Source organism: Salmo salar, chromosome 17, assembly GCF_965601325.2.
Source record: "Salmo salar chromosome 17, fSalSal1, whole genome shotgun sequence".
NCBI lineage: Eukaryota > Metazoa > Chordata > Actinopteri > Salmoniformes > Salmonidae > Salmo > Salmo salar.
The window spans coordinates 83,689,658-83,714,095 of NC_138307.1; the positions used below are offsets into that span (position 1 = coordinate 83,689,658).

Below are 24,438 nucleotides of genomic sequence, written 5' to 3' on the forward strand. Positions count from 1 at the left end.
ATGTTGAATCCTGTTGGGGGGGCTTTTAGTTGAGTCCATGAATTTATGTTGAATCCTGTTGGGTCGGGCTTTTAGTTGAGTCCATGAATTCATGTTGAATCCTGTTGGGGGGGCTTTTAGTTGAGTCCATGAATTTATGTTGAATCCTGTTGGGTCGGGCTTTTAGTTGAGTCCATGAATTTATGTTGAATCCTGTTGGGTCGGGCTTTTAGTTGAGTCCATGAATTTATGTTGAATCCTCTTGGGTCGGGCTTTTAGTTGAGTCCATGAATTCATGTTGAATCCTGTTGGGGGGGCTTTTAGTTGAGTCCATGAATTTATGTTGAATCCTGTTGGGTCGGGCTTTTAGTTGAGTCCATGAATTTATGTTGAATCCTGTTGGGTCGAGCTTTTAGTTGAGTCCATGAATTCATGTTGAATCCTGTTGGGGGGGCTTTTAGTTGAGTCCATGAATTCATGTTGAATCCAGTTGGGGGGGCTTTTAGTTGAGTCCATGAATTTATGTTGAATCCTGTTGGGTCGGGCTTTTAGTTGAGTCCATGAATTCATGTTGAATCCAGTTGGGTCGGGCTTTTAGTTGAGTCCATGAATTCATGTTGAATCCTGTTGGGGGGGCTTTTAGTTGAGTCCATGAATTTATGTTGTATCCTGCTGGGTGTTCCCCACTCTTGTTTTAACCCCTGTGCACATGGATATATTCTTAGCTAAGGAATGTTTTTCATCTGTGGTGCAGATCCAGGAACGATAGCATTAGCATGGTGGAAACAAAGAAAAAACCTATGGAAAATGCTAACAGAGAACTGTCTTAGTTATAACTGTCTTGAGGGCTAAAGCTGTTTCTAGAACCTGTTCAGGTGACTTCATGATTCATACTTAGGAATGTGATCTAGCATGATTACTCTATTTTAGTGCTGTGATGAGATGTATGGAAGCTATTTGAATTGAATAGACTGAAACCGGTTGGTTTAGGGTGGGGCATGACGGTGTGCAGGTGAACACAACAGCAGAACATGGTCTATTGTAGAACATCCACAGATAGGCTAGTCTAAAGAGTAACCCATGAAGGCTGTAGCTGTTAACAACAAACATTGAGCCATTATCTTACGTCAGATAGCTTGACGATTTCATCTGCTCTGACATACTGTATTAACTTTATTTGATCAAAGATCAAGAGCGTTTGAATCCCAACAGAACACAGGACATCCCCAGCAGAACACAGACCATCCTCAACGGAACACAGACCATCCCCAACAGAACACAGACCATCCTCAACGGAACACAGACCATCCCCAACAGAATACAGACCATCCTCAACGGAACACAGACCATCAGTGAAGAGTACACGGCATAAAATAATGAAGGATCTCAATTGCGTTTCCTTGGTTCCTTGCATCCTCTCTCCTCGCCTCCTTTTCAAAACCCATTGGATTAGTTTTAAATGTTAATATTTTTTATTTAACCTTTATTTAACTAGGCAAGTCAGTTAAGAACAAATTCTTATTTTACAATGACGGCCTACATCATCAAAACCCTCCCCTAACCCAGACGACGCTGGGCCAATTGTGCGCCGCCCTATGGGACTCCCAATCCCAGCCGGTTGTGATATTGCCTGGATTCGACCCAGGGACTGTAGTGAAGACTCTAGCACTGAAATGCAGTGCCTTAGATTGATGCGCCACTCGGGAACTTGAGAAGGTGCGTCACTTGCCACCAACAGATGGTGGCGAGGAACGATGACAAGAGCAATTCATTAATCAATCAAGTAAATTATATTTAAATGTAAAGGTCAACAGGAGTCCTTCCTATGAGCACAAGACGTTGAAAATATATTGTTGGTTGAAAAGGCTTAAAAGACATTGAAAAACAAGACATCTTTCAACCATATTTTGCTGGTATTTCTCTTCCTCAAACACCAAGACAATACCATCATCATAATCGATTCTGTTGAATGGCTTTCCTTTGAGCCCGTCCATTGGGTAAACACCTGGTTTAACCAGTACCTTTCCACAGGGTGTGTCTATTAATATTCATCATTGTACAGGTATAAAACATACGTATGTACTTACGCAAGTATAAAAGCGATGATCACTGACACAACTTCCTCTTTCAACACAGATCTCAGATCAACCAACGCAGTAACACAGGTAGGTTACTAAACATTTATATAATACTTTGAATAGAACATTATCAAACAGGCTCTACATTCTCACTGGCAGTAGGATTGTTATTGTAGGCTGTGAGGTTTCTATTATTCAAATCCAATGAGAAGGGAAGGGTACAGGTCAGTCTTGTTAGTGTTTATGTCTTTATATATATATATATTACAATGAGAAGGGAAGGATACAGGTCAGTCTTGTTAGTGTTTATGTCTTTATATATATATATATTACAATGAGAAGGGAAGGGTACAGGTCAGTCTTGTTAGTGTTTATGTCTTTATATATATATATATATATATATTACAATGAGAAGGGAAGGGTACAGGTCAGTCTTGTTAGTGTTTATATCTTTATATATATATATATATTACAATGAGAAGGGAAGGGTACAGGTCAGTCTTGTTAGTGTTTATATCTTTATATATATATATATATATATTACAATGAGAACGGAAGGGTACAGGTCAGTCTTGTTAGTGTTTATGTCTTTATATATATATATATATATATATATATATATATATATATTACAATGAGAACGGAAGGGTACAGGTCAGTCTTGTTAGTGTTTATATCTTTATATATATATATATATATATATTACAATGAGAACGGAAGGGTACAGGTCAGTCTTGTTAGTGTTTATGTCTTTATATATATATATATATATATATATATATATATATATATATATATATATATATATATATATTACAATGAGAACGGAAGGGTACAGGTCAGTCTTGTTAGTGTTTATGTCTTTATATATATATATATATATATATATATATATATATTACAATGAGAAGGGAAGGGTACAGGTCAGTCTTGTTAATGTTTATGTCTTTATATATATATATATTACAATGAGAACGGAAGGGTACAGGTCAGTCTTGTTAGTGTTTATGTCTTTATATATATATATATATATATATATATATATATTACAATGAGAACGGAAGGGTACAGGTCAGTCTTGTTAGTGTTTATGTCTTTATATATATATATATATATATATATATATATATATATATATATATATATATATATATATATATTACAATGAGAAGGGAAGGGTACAGGTCAGTCTTGTTAATGTTTATGTCTTTATATATATATATATTACAATGAGAAGGGAAGGGTACAGGTCAGTCTTGTTAGTGTTTATATCTTTATATATATATATATATATTACAATGAGAAGGGAAGGATACAGGTCAGTCTTGTTAGTGTTTATGTCTTTATATATATATATATATATATTACAATGAGAAGGGAAGGGTACAGGTCAGTCTTGTTAGTGTTTATATCTATCTATATATATATATATATATATATATATATATATATATATATTACAATGAGAAGGGAAGGGTACAGGTCAGTCTTGTTAGTGTTTATATCTTTATATATATATATATATATATTACAATGAGAAGGGAAGGATACAGGTCAGTCTTGTTAGTGTTTATATCTTTATATATATATATATTACAATGAGAAGGGAAGGGTACAGGTCAGTCTTGTTAGTGTTTATGTCTTTATATATATATATATATATATATATATATATATATATATATATATTACAATGAGAAGGGAAGGGTACAGGTCAGTCTTGTTAGTGTTTATATCTATATATATATATATATATATATTACAATGAGAAGGGAAGGATACAGGTCAGTCTTGTTAGTGTTTATATCTTTATATATATATATATATATTACAATGAGAAGGGAAGGGTACAGGTCAGTCTTGTTAGTGTTTATATCTTTATATATATATATATATATATATATATATATTACAATGAGAAGGGAAGGGTACAGGTCAGTCTTGTTAGTGTTTATATCTATATATATATATATTACAATGAGAAGGGAAGGATACAGGTCAGTCTTGTTAGTGTTTATATCTTTATATATATATATATATATAATACAATGAGAAGGGAAGGATACAGGTCAGTCTTGTTAGTGTTTATGTCTTTATATATATATATATATTACAATGAGAAGGGAAGGATACAGGTCAGTCTTGTTAGTGTTTATATCTTTATATATATATATATATATTACAATGAGAAGGGAAGGGTACAGGTCAGTCTTGTTAGTGTTTATATCTTTATATATATATATATATATATATATATTACAATGAGAAGGGAAGGGTACAGGTCAGTCTTGTTAGTGTTTATATCTTTATATATATATATATATATATATATATTACAATGAGAAGGGAAGGGTACAGGTCAGTCTTGTTAGTGTTTATATCTATATATATATATATTACAATGAGAAGGGAAGGATACAGGTCAGTCTTGTTAGTGTTTATATCTTTATATATATATATATATATATAATACAATGAGAAGGGAAGGATACAGGTCAGTCTTGTTAGTGTTTATGTCTTTATATATATATATATATTACAATGAGAAGGGAAGGATACAGGTCAGTCTTGTTAGTGTTTATATCTTTATATATATATATATATATATATATATATATATATATATATATATATATATATATATATATATATATTACAATGAGAAGGGAAGGGTACAGGTCAGTCTTGTTAGTGTTTATGTCTTTATATATATATATATTACAATGAGAAGGGAAGGATACAGGTCAGTCTTGTTAGTGTTTATGTCTTTATATATATATATATATATATATATATATATATATATATATATATATATATATATATATTACAATGAGAAGGGAAGGGTACAGGTCAGTCTTGTTAGTGTTTATGTCATATATATATATATATATATATATATATATATATATATATATATTACAATGAGAAGGGAAGGGTACAGGTCAGTCTTGTTAGTGTTTAAACCATTTTAAACCATGATAATATGAAACATGTACAGGGATTAAAGTGTGTTTGACTAAATGTTCTAAACAAAATGTGGTCCCCATTTAAATGACTTTTGACCAATCATGACAAGTGAAAACTAATCTACTTGTGAAGAGAGAACCCATGTTATAATTCATATGTTGTTGTGTATCTTTTAGTTCAAACTGTAAGCTTTGTTTAGTTGAGTCCATGAATTCATGTTGAATCCTGTTGGGGGGGCTTTTAGTTGAGTCCATGAATTCATGTTGAATCCTGTTGGGGGGGCTTTTAGTTGAGTCCATGAATTTATGTTGAATCCTGTTGGGTCGGGCTTTTAGTTGAGTCCATGAATTCATGTTGAATCCTGTTGGGTCGGGCTTTTAGTTGAGTCCATGAATTTATGTTGAATCCTGTTGGGTCGGGCTTTTAGTTGAGTCCATGAATTCATGTTGAATCCTGTTGGGTCGGGCTTTTAGTTGAGTCCATGAATTCATGTTGAATCCTGTTGGGGGGGCTTTTAGTTGAGTCCATGAATTCATGTTGAATCCTGTTGGGTCGGGCTTTTAGTTGAGTCCATGAATTTATGTTGAATCCTGTTGGGGGGGCTTTTAGTTGAGTCCATGAATTCATGTTGAATCCTACTGGGTGTTCCCCACTCTTGTTTTAACCCCTGTGCACATGGATATATTCTTAGCTAAGGAATGTTTTTCGTCTGTGGTGCAGATCCAGGAACGATAGCATTAGCATGGTGGAAACAAAGAAAAAACCTATGGAAAATGCTAACAGAGAACTGTCTTAGTTATAACTGTCTTGAGGGCTAAAGCTGTTTCTAGAACCTGTTCAGGTGACTTCATGATTCATACTTAGGAATGTGATCTAGCATGATTACTCTATTTTAGTGCTGTGATGAGATGTATGGAAGCTATTTGAATTGAATAGACTGAAACCGGTTGGTTTAGGGTGGGGCATGACAGTGTGCAGGTGAACACAACTGTCCGCTGGTCTTTATACCCCCATCATCATCCCCTGAGATTTGTACACGTTTATGAATAGGGTTGTAGATCAAGAGTATTTCCATATTGTTCAGGGTTAGAAGTTCATTCAACTCTGAGACAATCCCGTCGACGGTTCTATAGAACCCTTTTTTAATATTTATACGTTTCGGGGGTTCCGATATCCTTTTGCAATAAAAATCCCGGTCCTTATCCTTGATATTATACCAGCTATGGGGGTATGTAATCTCGCTGAGACCTACTTCCCAGGCCTCTGATAACTCTATAGGCTTTGGAAAATTGGTTGTATAATTCGAACTTTGGTTCTTACTATATATATGTGCAGACGCATTACTGGGGAGGGTCAGGTAGAAGCCGCTGTGTTCCATGATGCACTCCTGTGTACACACAAATGACGTTGTATTTATCATGCATGAGGGTTTAAGTTAACCCCCGATGCCTCCACCACATTGTGCTCTAAAACCCAACTGGTGAACTTTTGGGGCCAGTTTTTCCAACGGATCAACACCCATTTTTTACCCTTTGCTCTCTTATGATCCAGAATCTCCTCCACGTGAAAGACTTGGTCTTTAACCATCTGTACCTTCTGTAGTTCCTTCTCATAAAACGATCCCTCTATAAGCTCCCCGTCATAATCTTTTAACTTGTAGACAGGGAGTATGCGAGGTAGACATTCGATAACTGTGAACAACTCATCGCTGTAACATTGCTCATATTTTTTGTTGAAAACACCCCTCAACTTGGATATACGTACCAAGTCCCCCACTATGAATTTAAAATCTATTTTTTTCTTACGGCGAAGGGGGAACAAACCATACAGATTTTTAAAGACTTGAAAAGAGTTTTCAGACGAGACCTCAGAGGGCTTCATCCGTTATACTCTTATGGTAGTTGTAGTTGTAACCCTTTACTAAATCTGGAACTATATCGATATATCTATGCGTGTTGTGAGCTGTAAAATATCTCCACATCCGCTCCTTCAGAGTTCTGTTAAAGTGTTCAACAACTGAAGCTTTCAAATCCGAGCCTGTAGAAAAATGTACTATATTGTGCTTCTTCGTGAATTTCTGAAAAGTATTATTAAAAAATGATTTTCCGCCGTCAGTCTGCACTTTCTTGGGGCCTACTCCTTCCTTCAAGATAGAGTCAAAGGCCCGGGTCACCTCTGCCCCGCTCTTATTTTTTAAGACCCTTACAAAGGCCATTTTAGAGAAAATATCTATAACCGTTAGCATGTAGCGATTTCCATCATTTTTATCTGCAAGGGCCTGCATGTCACATAGATCCGCCTGAAACTGGGACAAGGGATGAGTAGAAAAAACTATATTTCTTGGAAATTGTTTTCGCACAGGTTTATGCAGAGTATAAGCATCCTGCTCTGCTAGCCATTCATTCACTTGAGCAACGCCTAACCTTGTCACATCCTGACCAGTAAGGGGTTGTTTTGTTATATTAGTTGGTCAGGACGTGGCAGAGGGTGTGTTTGATTTATGTGTCTTGGGTTTTTGGGTAATGTTCTATGTTGCCTATTTCTATGTTTGAATGTCTATTTAGTCTATTTCTATGTTCAGGTTTTTGGTTTGGCCTTCAATTGGAGGCAGCTGTTCTTCGTTGCTTCTAATTGGAGGCCATATTTAAGTAGGAGGTTTTTGTCACTGTGTTTGTGGGTAGTTGTTCTGTGTATAGCTGTGTAGCCTTACAGGACTGTTTTCGTCGGTGTTTATTATTTTTTGTTACGTGTTCACGTTTTATTAAAATAAAAAAAGAAGATGAGCACTGCACCCGCTGCGTTTTGGTCCCATCATTACGACGATTGTGACAGAACTACCCACCACCAACGGACCAAGCAGCATGGAAAGGGAGCAGCACCAGGAGTGGAGTAAGCAGCGTGCTCGGGATGTGATGGCATCCTGGTCGCTGGAGGAATTGGAGGCAAGAATTGACTGGACTTGGGAACAGCTATTGGACTATTGCAACAACCTGCCGGGGAGCAGGGGGAGGTGAGGAGGCACCCCCAAAAAATTTCACAAGGGGAGTTGGAGTAAGTCAGGAAATAGGCCTGAACCAACTCCTCGTGCTTATTACGGGGAGCGACGGATCGAGAAAGCACCGAGCTATGCGGAAATGCGCAGATTTCCCAGACGCATTCACAGGCCGGTGCAATTGGTGAAAGCTCCTCAGTATGGCCAGGCGATGTTGAGCACTCAGCCAGGAAGGGTTGTGCAGACCATATGCTCCAGACCTCCAGTGCATCTCCAGGGTCCAGTTTACCCTGTTCCTGCTCCTCACACTAGCCTTGAGGTGCGTGTTACTAGTCTGGCGCCTCCTAAGCCAGCAACACGCATCAGGCCTCCAGTGCGTCAGCCCAGTCCAGTACGTCCTGTTCCTGCTCCTCGCACTAGCCCTGTGGTGCATGTTACTAGTGTGGTACCTCCAGTACCAGCCCCACGCAGCAGGCCTCCAGTGCGTCAGTCCAGTATGTCCTGTTCCTGCTCCTCGCACTAGCCTTGAGGTGCGTGTTACTAGTCTGGCGCCTCCTAAGCCAGTCCCACGCATCAGGTCTCCAGTGCGTCAGCCCAGTCCAGTACGTACTGTTCCTGTTCCCCGCACTCATCCTCCAGTGCGCCTCCATAACCCGGTACAGTCAGTGCGTGCTGTGAGCACTCTGCCATTAGTACGTCCTGTTCCGCGCACTAGGTCTCCAGCGACAACCTCCAGTCGTCCGGCGCAGCCAGAGTCGCCCGCCAGCAGTCCGGCGCAGCCAGAGTCGCCCGCCAGCAGTCCGGCGCAGCCAGAGTCGCCCGCCAGCAGTCCGGCGCAGCCAGAGTCGCCCGCCAGCAGTCCGGCGCAGCCAGAGTCGCCCGCCAGCAGTCCGGCGCAGCCAGAGTCGCCCGCCAGCAGTCCGGCGCAGCCAGAGTCGCCCGCCAGCAGTCCGGCGCAGCCAGAGTCGCCCGCCAGCAGTCCGGCGCAGACAGAGTTGCCCCTTGACCCAGAGTCTTCAGTGGGGGTATGTGACCTAGAGTCTTCAGCGGGGGTGAGCGGGTTAGATTGGGGACTAAGACCGGAACCAGAGCCACCTCTGTAGGGGGGAGTGTTTGGGAAGGGGGGGGGGGGGGTGTTGCACTAGAACCGTCGGTGGCCACCCTCCCTTCCCTCCCTTTAGGTTGGGATTGTTTTTGTTTACCTTTTTGTTAAGGTGCATTCGGTGTCTGCACCTTTGGGGGGGGGGGGTACTGTCACGTCCTGACCAGTAAGGGGTTGTTTTGTTATATTAGTTGGTCAGGACATGGCAGAGGGTGTGTTTGATTTGTGTCTTGGGTTTTTGGGTAATGTTGTCTATTTCTATGTTCAGGTTTTTGGTTTGGCCTTCAATTGGAGGCAGCTGTTCTTCGTTGCTTCTAATTGGAGGCCATATTTAAGTAGGAGGTTTTTGTCACTGTGTTTGTGGGTAGTTGTTCTGTGTATAGCTGTGTAGCCTTACAGGACTGTTTTCATCGTTTATTATTTTTGTTACGTGTTCACGTTTTATTAAAATAAAAAAAGATGAGCACTGCACCCGCTGCGTTTTGGTCCCATCATTACGACGAGCGTGACAAACCTGCTACCTGTTTCTTCGGCTATAGCTCTCTGTAACCGCTCCTTACCCCCATAAGACCCTGGGTTAGAGGGGGTATAATAAATGTTTTTCAACATCTGCTCCGCCATCCTTCTTGCCTCTGAGGTACAATAACGTTAATGAGCCCCTTTCAAATAACGACAACATTTCATTTTTTTATTTCATGCAAACATCAAGTATTACGTATACAGACAATTCAGGATACTAGTCCCCGTTTTCTCAATGATCCAAGCATGCAACATCCTGTATATTTGGTTTAGATTTACAGGCTTGTGTCTCTGAATTTTTAAAACACACACCCGCTATATAAGTATATAAACAACACATATGATACATGTTACAATTAAACGGTGTTTCAAACAAATAAAGTAAAATCTTAGACAAGGTTGTTTCTAGTTCTTCAGAATCATCCACAAGACGGAATACCAGTTGTGTCCATTGTAGGCTCTCGCCCGTATGTCGTACATGATTCATGATTTGCTCAATTTTTAGCACACGCTCTACATTAGCCCAGGTATTATGGGTTTTGTAGAATGATACATTGTTCACTTTATTTTCAATAATTTGCTGCATAACATTTGTAAGTTCTCCCAAAAGAAAAAAGTATTTATTCTCTAACATCGTATGCATATAGTTACCCATTGCTTTACATCTAAATAATATGTATTGTTACTCGTCTCTTGCGGTTTATTGAGCCAGAAAGTCATCACATCAGCCAAAACAGCTTCCCTGTATTTGTTGTCGTCCACCAGGGTGTGCCGGATTTCTTTGAGTTTCTCGTGGCTGTAGATCGCCTCCTTCAGTTCATGTAGGAAAGCCTCAGTTACCCCGTAAACTCTGGGAATAGACGGCACAAGACCCATAGACTCCAGGGCTCTGACCAGCGGAGGTATAAACCGGCTGGTCCACAGTGTTTTCATCAGCTCCTCAAAATGGTTGAAGAAGTAGTACCTTGGGGGTTCATATAAACACGGATGCTGGCTGGGGTGATTGATCTCACAACCGATGCATTTTTCTCTTATATACTCTCCAATCACCACGTCTAAAGGTGCGGCTACAGAGGCCTTGATGGTGTCCACAAAAGTAGTACTAACCACCCCATCAAACACATCCTCAGGCTGTGTACATGTCGGGGGTCTTGCCTGGGGGGAGTAGAATGGGGGGCTGCGAGACATAGAGTCCTTAGGGTCTGGCACCCAAGACGTATCGGAGTCCTGGTATGTTGTATGAATATCCATGGTATATGCTGAAATTAAGAACTGGAGGCTTTATGGGCACTCCTTTTATTGTTGAACCAGTCCTTTGGTATCAGGTCGTGGTTAACGCAGCCGCGTACTTAGTTTTCTTCAGGGGCTGACCCTTCGGGGGCTGACCCTTCTGAGGATGACCCTTCTTGGGGTTCATTTGAATCATAATCCTCAGGATTCGCATATATTATGCACTTCCTTAGCCGAACAAAGCTCTGCCGCTGTTGGCTCTGTACAAAAAGAACGTCCAACACCTCTAACATTTTCAATTCCATTAGATCCCAACTTTTAAAAGGAATAAGCATGCGCAACCTAAAATCCCCAGTCAGGCCACCATCACGAATGTTTTGGTTGCAGATTTCCTCGTTGCTGATATAGAACTCCACGCACCTACATGGAAGTCCTTTCTTTGTATTTTCACCCTGTGAAATACTCTTCCTGAGGAGTCAGGGGCACCTTCCCAACGGGTCTCGTAGCCCGTGAACACGCTATACCCCTTTGTGATAACCCTCAGTTCGGGACACAGCACCTTGCAAAACACCTGCCAGTCTTCAAGCCCGTAGTCCACTCCTAAAGTCTGGTCTGTATTTTCTTCTCCTTTGGCTACGGTATAGTTTCACTCTACAGGCCGGGTAATCAAACTGATAACCCCATTGCTGTCCATTAGACATCATCACTTGATCTTTCAGGGCAGTTGCGGGCGGTATTTGGGTTCTATACATATTTAGAAAACGCTTTTTTGGCGCATCGTATATTGTTGCTTTATACTCGGACCTTTCTCTATGTTTCAACCGAGGTCCTGCTCCCGTTGTTACGGTCATCACTGCTTTGCCACTGATCACAAAATCCATGTTTAATTTCTTTAGTGGTTTATCATGGCCGCACGTGTTGTTCTGGGTCTTATTTATAATCCGTCTGCCCCCTACAATACCCCCAGGACATTCCTGTTTCATAGACAACAGCCCTAAAGACAATAAAATAGGGGGTGTGGGTCCATCCTCTTTGAAATGTTCAAATACAACCCCCCCACCAGTTCAACGAGGTACCTACACATCAATCATTATGACAACTTCAAAGGAATAGATGCAATATATGCATAAATTAACACACTCTAACACGTGACAACAGGAACAGGATGCCCTTATATGGGCATAACCACGTGATAACTTCCCGCCAGGATGTCTTGACCGGATGCCCAAATATGGGCATGCACAAGTCATCCGGACATAGAGTCATAAATCAAACGTTTGACGCGTGCCGTCTACTGTATTCTCTCTTATCTCAATGCCTCAGGGCAGTGATTGACTTAAAATATGTTGAAAGACGAGACATCTTTCAACCATATTTTGCTGGTATTTCTCTTCCTCAAACACCAAGACAATATCATCATCATAATCTTGAACCAGCTCCATGGATTCTGTTGAATGGCTTTCCTTTGAGCCCGTCCATTGGGTAAACACCTGGTGTAGCCAGTACCTTTCAACAGGGTGTGTCTATTAATATTCATCATTGTACAGGTATAAAACATACTGTTGGGTTCGACATTTTGAACATTGAGATATTAAATAAATGATAGAGAAGAAGCATAGAATCAAAGGAGAAAGTTAAGGGTTCTCTGTAGAAAGCCAGAAGGCTTTGGAATGTGTTTGATGGAGGAGAGGAGAGCGACGTGTTGACACAGGGAAGACAGATATCTGTGGAGTAGGTGAAGGAGGGGTTGAGGTCAGAAGGTGAGGTGTGAGGGGTGAGGTCAGTTCCCCTTAAGGGAGTAATCAGGGTTTAGTATCTGGTTACCTTCTTCCTGTTGGGAATAAACTGTAAGGATTGGAGACAGGGACTGTCTTAAGTGGGATATAAATATCTGGATGGGATACATGTTGGGTAGTCTGATTACAGCTGTACAGAACCTTTGGGAAGAATTAAACTTGGTTAAAGCTTCTCTAGTGTCCGTGAGTCATTTACTCTGAAAAATAAGAACCTACATATGCAAGTAGTACAGGTATAAAAGCAATGATCACTGACACAACTTCCTCTTTCAACACAGATCTCAGATCAACCAACGCAGTAACAGAGGTAGGTTACTAAACATTTGCATAATACTTTGAATAGAACATTATCAAACAGGCTCTACATTCTCACTGGCAGTAGGATTGTTATCGTAGGCTGTGAGGTTTCTATTATACAAATCCAATGAGAAGTGTTAGTGTTCATGTCTTTATATCAGGTCATTATATTAATACAATTACAAGTTGTATTAAGTTGATGCATGTACAGGGAGGAAATGGTATTTCACAAAATGTTCTGAAACAAAGGGGAAGAGAATCCGTATCCAAAATGTGGTCCCCCTTCAAATCACATTTGATCTATCATGACAAGTGAAAACTAGTCTACTCTTATAGTGAGAACCCATGTTATAATTGATATGTGATTGTGTTTCTTTTTGATCACACTGTAAACTTTGTTTATTTGAGTCCATTAAATTATATTCAATTCATTGAAACACTCCTAATTTGTTGCTAGCCTGATCCACCATCCTGACCACCGTTTCGGTTCAGAAACAAGAGCACAAAGTCAAAGGAGTCCTCAGTATGAGCACAAGACGTTAAAAATACACATTTTAGGTTGAAAAGATGTCTCTTAACCGATCACTGGGCTTCCTCTTCTTTAAACACCAAGACAGTATCATCATCATAAACCACAACAGTAGAACATCAGTGTCTGTACATCAGGGGAACACAACAGTAGAACATCAATGGTCTGTACATCAGGGGAACACAACAGTAGAACATCAGTGGTCTGTACATCAGGGGAACACAACAGTAGAACATCAGTGGTCTGTACATCAGGGGAACACAACAGTAGAACATCAGTGGTCTGTACATCAGGAGAACACAACAGTAGAACATCAGTGGTCTGTACATCAGGGGAACACAACAGTAGAACATCAGTGGTCTGTACATCAGGGGAACACAACAGTAGAACATCAGTGGTCTGTACATCAGGGGAACACAACAGCAGTACATTAGCGGTCTGTTGTTGAGCATCTGCAGACTATCCTAGAGAGTTACCAATGATAGCTGTAGTTACTAACAACAAAAGTTGAGCTTGAATTTAGTGAAGAAACACCAGAATCAGAATTAGAAGTTTGAAGAAAGCAAAGTCTCAAGTCTTTGGCATTGTGTTGATGCTAGTCCCACTAACAGCCATCACAGACCTCTGTTTATCAATCAATTCATTTCTTGAATGAATTGTTTCACTTGTGTGTGCCAGTCACTTCTTTTTGGAGAATAAATAAACATGTAAATGGGTGCCATAGCTGTAGGATACTACACAATCACAACTTACTTTGCTACTAGTTGGAGTGATTCAACTTAACTCATTGAATGCCATTGGAGCTGGCAATATGCTTGTTGTGAACCACCTGTGGAGTGTCTATTTCACAAGCCGAAGACCAGTACTGGTTTATCTTGTAGTTTTTTACTAGGCAAGTCAGTTAAGAACAAATTCTTCTTTTCAATGACGGCCTAGGAACAGTGGGTTAACTGCCTTGTTCAGGGACGGAACAACAGATTTGTACCTTGTCAGCTCGGGGATTCGATCTAGCAACCTTTCGGTTACTAATACAATGCTTTAACCACTAGGCTACCTGCCGCCCCATCAATCCCATCAATCTACCTGTTATTGTCATCCATAAAAGATTAAATCATGTTTTTTGAATAATGATTTCACAGGTCCAATGGCAGCCACGGTGAAATCTGAGCCTCTTGATAGCAATGTAAGTTAATAAGTTAATGTCTTTCCCTTTTAATTATGTTCACGTTCGTTATCTTATGTAAGCTGCTCTGCAATTCAGTTTTCTTTATTGTAAACTGACAAAGGGCTCCATTGTGGTACATGTATTTGTGTAAAATGGGCAGTCATTGTAAATAAGAATTTGTTCTTAACTGACTTGCCTAGTTAAATAAAGGTAAAATAAAACAACAAAAAAACATCCTATTTACTTTTTTGTTCAAAAATCTAAGTTGTTGTTCAGGATGCCTAATACGAATTATAATTATTAGAGAATGTACTTGGAACAACACATTTTTATACCCTTATTTAACTAGGCAAGTCAGTTCAGAACATTCTTATTTACAATGACGGCCTACCGGGGAACAGTGGGTTAACTGCCTTGCACAGGGGCAGAACGACAGATTTTTACCTTGTCAGCTCGGGGAGTCGATCCAGCAACTTTCAGTTACTGGCCCAACGCTCTAACCACTAGACTACCTGCCACCCCAAACATGACCAAAAGTATGTGGACACCTGCTCGTCCAACATCTCATTCCAAAATCATGGGCATTAATATGGAGTTGGTCCCCCCTTTGCTGCTATAACAGCCTCCACTCTTCTGTTAAGGCTTTCCACTAGATGTTGGAACATTGCTGCAGGGGGACTTGCTTCCATTCAGCCACAAGAGCATTAGTGAGGTCGGGCGCTGATGTTGGGTGACTAGGCCTGGCTTGCAGTCTGTTCCAATTCATCCCAAAATGTGTTCGATTTGGTTGAGGTCAGGGCTCTGTGCAGGCCAGTCAAGTTCTTCCACACCGATCTTGACAAACCATTTCTGTATGGACTCCACTTTGTGCACAGGGGCATTGTCATGCTGAAACAGGAAAGGGCCTTCCCCAAACTGTTGCCACAAAGTTGGAAGCACAACATGTCTTTGTATGCTGTAGCGTTAAGATTTCCCTTCACTGGAACTAAGGGGCCTAACCCAAACTATTAAAAACAGCCCCAGACCATTATTGCTCCTCCACCAAACTTTACAGTTGGCACTATGCATTCAGGCAGGTAGAGTTCTCCTGGCATCTGCCAAACCCAGATTTGTCCTTCAGACTGCCAGATGGTGAAGCGTGATACATCACTCCCGAGAATGCGTTTCCACTGCTCCAGAGTCCAATGGCATCGATCTTTACGCAACTCCTGCCAACGCTTGGCATTGCTATCATTAGGATACACATACACTACTTAGGCTTTTGTGCAGCTGCTCTGCCATGGAAACCCATTTCCCGAAGCTCTTGAGGAACAGTTCTTGTGCTGATGTTGCTTACAGAGGTAGTTTGGAACTCTGTAGTGAGTGTTCCAACCCATCGATTTTTACGTGCTTCAGAACTCGCCGGTCCTGTTCTGTGAGCTTGTGTGGCCTACCACTTCGCAGCTGAGCCGTTGTTGCTCCTAGATGTTTCCACTTTACACCATAACAGCACTAACAGTTAACCAGGGCAAATTTTGACCAACTAACTTGTTGGAAAGGTGGCATCCTATGACGGTGCCACGTTGAAAGTCACTGAGCCATTCTACTATCAATCTTTGTCTATGGAGATTGCATGGCTGTGTGCGGAATTTTATACACCTGTCATTAACAGGTGTGGCTGAAATAGCCAAATCCACTAATTTGAAGGGTTGTCCACATACTGCTGTATATATAGTGTATGTTGAAGGGGTGTCCTCATACTGCTGTATATATAGTGTATGTTGAAGGGGTGTCCACATACTGCTGTATATATAGTGTATGTTGAAGGGGTGTCCACATACTGCTGTATATATAGTGTATGTTGAAGGGGTGTCCACATACTGCTGTATATATAGTGTATGTTGAAGGGGTATCCACATACTGCTGTATATATAGTGTATGTTGAAGGGGTATCCACATACTGCTGTATATATAGTGTATGTTGAAGGGGTGTCCAGATACTGCTGTATATATAGTGTATGTTGAAGGGGTGTCCACATACTGCTGTATATATAGTGTATGTTGAAGGTGTGTCCACATACTGCTGTATATATAGTGTATGTTGAAGGTGTGTCCACATACTGCTGTATATATAGTGTATGTTGAAGGGGTGTCCAGATACTTTTGGTCATGTAGTGTATGTGTATCCATATTATCATGATATTCTGAAAGTCCATATTGTATTTTCTTTAGAACCTTCAATCTCCTGTTATTTTTCTCTTCCAGGGTGATTCACTGTCAGATCAAATGGCTACAAAGATGAAGATAACTGAGCCTAATGATAGCATGGTCAGTATAATGTTTATAACACATTCATTTGTTTTCTACCATGAAGTATTGGTTTGATCAATATTATGTTTTGTTTTCAGCTAATAATATAAGGAAAAGATAATAGATCATTTTTGACAGCTTTATACATGTATTTTTAAAATGAGAAATGTATCTTTTGTGGATAAAAGGTTCTGCTAAATGTAATATATTATAAAAGCTCATGCTATATTGCTATGAATGAGCTGGAAACATATACAGAGCTTTCAGAAAGTCTTCATATCCCTTGACTTATTCCACATTTTGTTGTGTTACAGGCCTAAATTCAAAATGGATTAAATTGTTGTTGTTTTTTTCTTGCCCATCTTAACACAATACCCCATAATGACAAAGTGAAAACATGTTTTTTTCTTGCCCATCTTAACACAATACCCCATAATGACAAAGTGAAAACATGTTTTTTTGTTATGTTTACAAATCTATTGAAAATATAATACAGAAATATCTTATTTACATACTGTAAGTATTCATACTCCTTTGCTATGACACTCCAAACTGAGCTCAAGTGCATCCAATTTCCTTTGATTATCCTTGAGATCACTACAACTTCATTGGAGTCCACATGTGGCCAATTAAATTGTTTGGACAAAATTTAGAAAGAAAAACAAGTCTATCTAAGGTCCCACAGTTCACAGTGTTCTTTGTTACCTCCCTGACCAAGGCCCTTCTCCACCGATTGCTCAGTTTGGCTGGGCAGCCAGCACTATGAAGAGTCTTGGTGGTTCCAAACTTCTTCAATTTAAGAATGATGGAGGCCACTGTGTTCTTGGGGACCTTCAATGCTGCAGAAATGTTTTGGTACCCTTCCTAATATCTGTGCTTCGACACAAATCTGGCTCAATTTACAGTCTCATACCAAAGGGTCTGAATACTTATGTAAATAAGGTATTTCAGTAATTTTTTTCTCAATAAATTTGCAAACATTTCTGCACCTGTTTTTGCTTCATCATTATGGGGTATTGTGTGTAGATTGCTGAGGATCTTTTTTATTTAATCAATTTTAGAATAAGGCTGAAACGTAACAAAATGTGGAAAAAGTCAAGGGGTCTGAATACTTTCTGAAGGCAGTGTATGTGTATTCATATTAATGTCATTTTCACTGATTTCCTCACAGAAGGGACATCTTCACTACTTTTCCTTCAAATTCCCTGTTAAAGAAGACCAGAATAAAATCACCTGTAAAAGCCCTTGCAGCGTGTTACAGGCTCTTGAAACAAGTTCCAAATTCTGTGAACTAAAGGAAATGACTGAGAAACAGAAGATGAAGACAAGACAACAAGAGAAGACAATGCAAAGACAAGACCTTGTTATACAAACAACGAAAGGAAAGAAACCAATAGCAACACACTTCCCTTGTCATCTGCTTGAGAATGGTCAAATACTCACCATATCAACCATTTCGAATGATAGTGGAGAGGCCACAACTGAACCCACACAGATTTATACAGGAAATAAGCAATACGTCATTTTTTACATTGAATCTAAAGGTGGTAAGAAAACCAAAACCAAGCAACTGCTCAAAAACAAAGAACTTGAACCTTTTAGCCCTCTTTGCATCTACGGCATCTGTGGAGAGACAGTGGAGACAGCACTAACAAGAGATGGACGCTTCCATGACAATGTGTTCACTAAAACTTGCATTCTCGTTGAATCAGACTCAGATCCAGCGAATTGTGTTGAGATGAATGTACTAGTTGACTGTCTGGATAAACAAACCTTCAAAATGATCCTGGAAGAGAAAAACCCAACACAGGCTGCAACTGCCCCTCCACAAGCTGGTTCTAACCTTCAGAAAGAAGATGAGACTAACTCCATACAACTCCCCATGTTTAACACAAGCACTGAAACATCAGCTGCAGGGGAACCCCCCAAAAAACAGCTAGTCACAGTGCCAGATTCTGCTGAGATTTTGAAGATTCTTCGCCACCAGTTTGCTGATTTGGTGAAACAGATGAAGAAGAGGTACAAAAAGAAGAAATATTCTGGGGTGCTAAGTCATTTAAGCGGGGAATTTGGAAAGAGCACCCAGGGGTTCTCTGAAGTCTACACAGTAAAGAAGCTGATGAGACTGAGTGACTCAGTCTGTATGATCGATGTCGAGGGGGTCGGGCAAGGCACTGGCTTCCTGCTGTTTGATCATTACATTCTGACAAATGCACATTTGTTTATTAACGATGGCATCTCGTATGTTGATGGAAATTACCAGAATATCTTAGCCAAAGTAACTGCCACATTCAACAAAGAAAATCCCAATGGGTCAGATCTGAAGGTGATAGAGGTGAAATCAGAGATCATTGACTTTCAATGGGGATCTGACCACTACAATCGACATGTGGACTTTGCTGTACTAGAGCTTCAGGACGTTGATACCTCCAACGGTCTTCTCCGTAGATATAGCCCAGATCCAAAGAAAGGTGGAGTCTGTCTCATTGGACACCCAGGTGGAGGAGTGAAAAGAACAGACCCCACCACCATTATTGAGAGAGAAAGAAGAGGTGAGGCTTTCCAAAGAGAGATTGGGAATAATGTCAGAATGGATATGCTGATCAATACATCCATAGAAGAGAATAAAGTGAAGTATGACATGCTCATGAATCCAGACAACACTGAAGTGACCTATGACACCTGCCTCTTCCATGGAGCTTCTGGCTCCCCAGTCTTTGATGAATCCTGCCAGGTGATAGCCATGCACACTGGAGGGTTTCCCTACGAAGATGAAGGAGTGAAGAGTGTGATTGAGTATGCCATCCCTCTCCTCACCATACTGGAGGACTTTCTGATCAAGATGAAGGACAGAAACAATGTTGAAATACTGACCAAGTTCACCAGAGAAGCCTTGACATGCCCCCATTTGCATGATTTCATTTACAATTTTATCAGACACCTGGTAAATGAATGGAAGCCCTCATTCAGTGCAGCCTTGACAGCAGTCTGGGATGCAGTTGAGGAAAATGAGAACCATCTAAGAATTAAAGAACATCTTAGAACATGGATCATTTCAGAAAAGGAGGTACTGGAAAAGATTGAAATAGCAGGAAATGAAGCTTTGAAAGAGTTCATGTTGAAAAACGATCTTGTCAAGTTACCCCAGTGACTTAACTCTACCCACAGTGGCAGTCAGATGTCGGTGCCTGGTTGCAAGGTGGACACACAACACACGTAACACACGTAACACACACAACACACGTAACACACGCAACACACGTAACACGCAACACACGCAACACACGCAACACACACAACACACACAACACACGTAACACACACAACACACGCAACACACGTAACACACGCAACACACGCAACACACGCAACACACGCAACACACACAACACACACAACACACACGTAACACACGTAACACACGTAACACACACATAACACACGTAACACATGTAACACACACACGTAACACATACAGCTGTTTGCTGTAATTGTCTGGTACCTTATGATGTCCTTTGTATTTTCTGTATTTTTCTGAGACTTTGGGAAAAGGTTCAATAAATAGATAGAGGGAACTTTGTAGATGCAACTGTCAAAATATAATTAAAAAAATGTATTATTGTGTTCTACATTTTTGTTACTTTGAGTTTTGGTCACTTGTCTTTGGTTTCACTTGTCACACTTTTTTTTAAAGATAATAGCTCAATACTTTTTCATTTTGACGATACTTTTGTACTCTTCTGAGAATGTCTTCATAATTTCTTTGTAGAAGGTGGTAATTGTCTTTATATTGGAATTCTGTATGATGTTGAAATTGTTATAACTCATGAAATGAAAACAACCATGCATAAAACTAGTGACAGACTAATCAATAAATGTGTTGGCAATTACAGCTTGCTTATTGCTTCTTATTGCAAGTGGACCAAACAATGGTGTGTCTGATCACATGACTGTGACCACACAATGGTGTGTCTGATCACATGACTGTGACCACACAATAGTGTGTCTGATCACATGACTGTGACCACACAATGGTGTGTCTGATCACATGACTGTGACCACACAATGGTGTGTCTGATCACATGACTGTGACCACACAATGGTGTGTCTGATCACATGACTGTGACCACACAATGGTGTGTTTGATCACATGACTGTGACCACACAATGGTGTGTCTGATCACATGACTGTGACCACACAATGGTGTGTCTGATCACATGACTGTGATCACACAATGGTGTGTTTGATCACATGACTGTGACCACACAATGGTGTGTCTGATCACATGACTGTGACCACACTATGGTGTCTGATCACATGACTGTGACCACACAATGGTGTGTTTGATCACATGACTTTGACCACACAATGGTGTGTTTGATCACATGACTGTGACCACACAATGGTGTGTCTGATCACATGACTGTGACCACACAATGGTGTGTCTGATCACATGACTGTGACCACACAATGGTGTCTGATCATTAAACGGGCAGAGACCATGGAACTTGAGGAGAAATAACATGAATCCATTTAGAGTCGACAGTAATATTGTCATCCTGCATTTGATCTAATGTCCTGGCTGTAGAGCTTGTGATTTATATAGAAATATCTCCATGGTGATTTAGCCCTCAACTACAGCAGAAGAGGCAACCCTTTCTTTGGCACTAAACAGTGTAGGGTGAGACAGTGGTACATGTCTATTACATAATCAATACTTTCAGTGAAGTGATAAATAAGCAGAAAAGTACAATAAATAATGATACATACAGATATTATGTAACGTTTTAGACTAGAACAGAACAGGAAATGATTGGTAGGCAGTTCAACAACCATCAAGTCCTAATTCTTTCCATTTTTTAAAATGAATAACTAGGTTAAATTCAGTGAAATCTCTTTGATTTTAAGAACACCACCAAAAGAGGTGCTGCATGAATCTCAATGACATCTGGATTTATCATTTTGACTTATGTCATACATTTTTGCTAACCATAAGGGCTGCACAGCCCTAAATTACTGGCTTCCATCTGAAATTGCACCCTATCCCCTTTATAGTGCACTTTTGACCAGGACCCAAGGTAGTGCACTATATAGGGTATAGGGGTGTCATTTGGTACGTAGCCACATGCAGTTCTCATGGCTGCTGGTTCCAGTCCCACGGTTGTCTGTGTAACAGGTGTCTGAACGCTGAAGAATATGATGTGTTTTGTCCTACTGCCTAGGTTTCTACTGTCTGTGTTTCTACTGTCTGTGTTTCTACTGTCTTCTGTCTGTGTTTCTACTGTCTGTGTTTCTACTGTCTGTGTTTCTACTGCATGTGTTTCTACTGACTGGGTTTCTACTGTCTGGGTTTCTACTGTCTGTGTTTCTACTGTCTGTGTTTCTACTGTCTGTGTTTCTACTGTCTTCTGTCTGTGTTTCTACTGCCTGTGTTTCTACTGTCTGTGTTTCTACTGCCTGTGTTTCTACTGTCTGTGTTTCTACTGTCTGTGTTTCTACTGCCTGTGTTTCTACTGCCTGTGTTTCTACTGCCTGGGTTTCTACTGCCTGTGTTTCTACTGCCTGTGTTTCTACTGTCTGGGTTTCTACTGTCTGTGTTTCTACTGCCTGAGTTTCTACTGCCTGGGTTTCTACTGTCTGTGTTTCTACTGTCTGGGTTTCTACTGTCTGGGTTTCTACTGTCTGGGTTTCTACTGTCTGTGTTTCTATTGACAATACTTTCCTGACATTCTTAAGCCAAAACTGGATAATGTGAACGAGCAGTCCCATGAGCAGAAACTGGATTAATGCAGCTACATACCAGCTTGGACTGAGGACCTAGAGAGCAAACACTACTGTACCAGAGGTAGCAGGCTTCGGGGCTTTAGCAATATCTATACTGATAGATATAATCACGTTTGCCTTCAAGACCCTGACCTCTCAAGAGAGCATGGAAGACGTTCTGAACCGTGTGTTTGCAGATGAGGCGTCCTCTGTGAGCGATGTCATGGAGGAAGGCCTGAAGACGATGTCATAGAGGAAGGCCTGAAGACGATGTCATAGAGGAAGGCCTGAAGACGATGTCGTGGAGGAAGGCCTGAAGACGATGTCATGGAGGAAGGCCTGAAGACGATGTCATAGAGGAAGGCCTGAAGACGATGTCATAGAGGAAGGCCTGAAGATGATGTCATAGAGGAAGGCCTGAAGACGATGTCATGGAGGAAGGCCTGAAGACGATGTCATAGAGAAAGGCCTGAACACGATGTCATGGAGGAAGGCCTGAAGACGATGTCGTGGAGGAAGGACTGAAGACGATGTCGTGGAGGAAGGCCTGAACACGATGTCGTGGAGGAAGGCCTGAAGACGATGTCATGGAGGAAGGACTGAAGACGATGTCGTGGAGGAAGGCCTGAACACGATGTCATGGAGGAAGGCCTGAAAACGATGTCATGGAGGAAGGCCTGAAGACGATGTCGTGGAGGAAGGCCTGAACACGATGTCGTGGAGGAAGGCCTGAACACGATGTCATGGAGGAAGGCCTGAACACGATGTCATGTAGCTGTAGCTCAGTTGGTAGAGCATGGTGTTTGCAACACCAGGGTTGTGGGTCCGATTCCCACGGGGGGCCAGCACAGAAAAAAAATGTATGAAATTGTATGAAATGTATGCATTCACTACTGTAAGTCGCTCTGGATAAGAGCGTCTGCTAAATGACTAAAATGTAAATGTAAATGTCATGGAGGAATGCCTGAAGACGATGTCATAGAGGAAGGCCTGAACACGATGTCATGGAGGAAGGCCTGAAGACGATGTCATAGAGGAAGGCCTGAAGATGATGTCATGGAGGAAGGACTGAAGACGATGTCATGGAGGAATGCCTGAACACGATGTCATGGAGGAAGGCCTGAACACGATGTCATGGAGGAAGGCCTGAAGATGATGTCATGGAGGAAGGCCTGAAGACGATGTCATAGAGGAAGGCCTGAAGATGATGTCATGGAGGAAGGCCTGAAGACGATGTCATGGAGGAATGCCTGAACACGATGTCATGGAGGAAGGCCTGAACACGATGTCATGGAGGAAGGCCTGAAGACGATGTCATAGAGGAAGGCCTGAAGATGATGTCATGGAGGAAGGCCTGAAGAGACGGAAGATGAACATGATGTGGAAAAGATGAAGAGATGCAAACGTTGTGTTTCCATTGACGCAACTGAAGAACTCCATGCTGGAAGATGGCCACATGAAGACTCGTCCTCTCAAGATCTGGATCAACCAGATCATGGACATGACCCCTTCCATGTCCAGATGCTGATCCAGCTGGCTCGACTGGAGGTGGGGGCTGATGGCTGCTCAGCGCATGCAGCCATCTCAACCTACCAGAACAACCTGAAAGAACTTCTCCTTAAAAGCTGACCGCAACCTGAAATCGGGCACTAGGATTACTTCAAAAAAAGATGTATATGTTTACATTACTTATTTTATAAAATCCCTGCAGTTTTTTAAGTCAAAAGA

At 40.9% G+C, this 24,438-nt stretch overlaps 1 protein-coding gene across 1 annotated transcript; it reads left to right on the top strand.

Annotated features, from left to right (window-relative positions):
- Positions 1-1,881: 1,881 nt before the first annotated feature.
- On the top strand, positions 1,882-20,838 carry LOC145850472 (serine protease FAM111A). The gene is made up of 5 exons (XM_082964279.1): positions 1,882-2,144; positions 12,945-12,973; positions 14,632-14,675; positions 16,902-16,964; positions 18,118-20,838. The coding sequence occupies exons 3-5, from the start codon at positions 14,637-14,639 to the stop codon at positions 20,095-20,097; spliced, it is 2,082 nt and encodes a 693-aa protein (XP_082820405.1). The 5' UTR covers positions 1,882-2,144; positions 12,945-12,973; positions 14,632-14,636; the 3' UTR covers positions 20,098-20,838.
- The last annotated feature ends 3,600 nt before the right edge of the window (positions 20,839-24,438 follow it).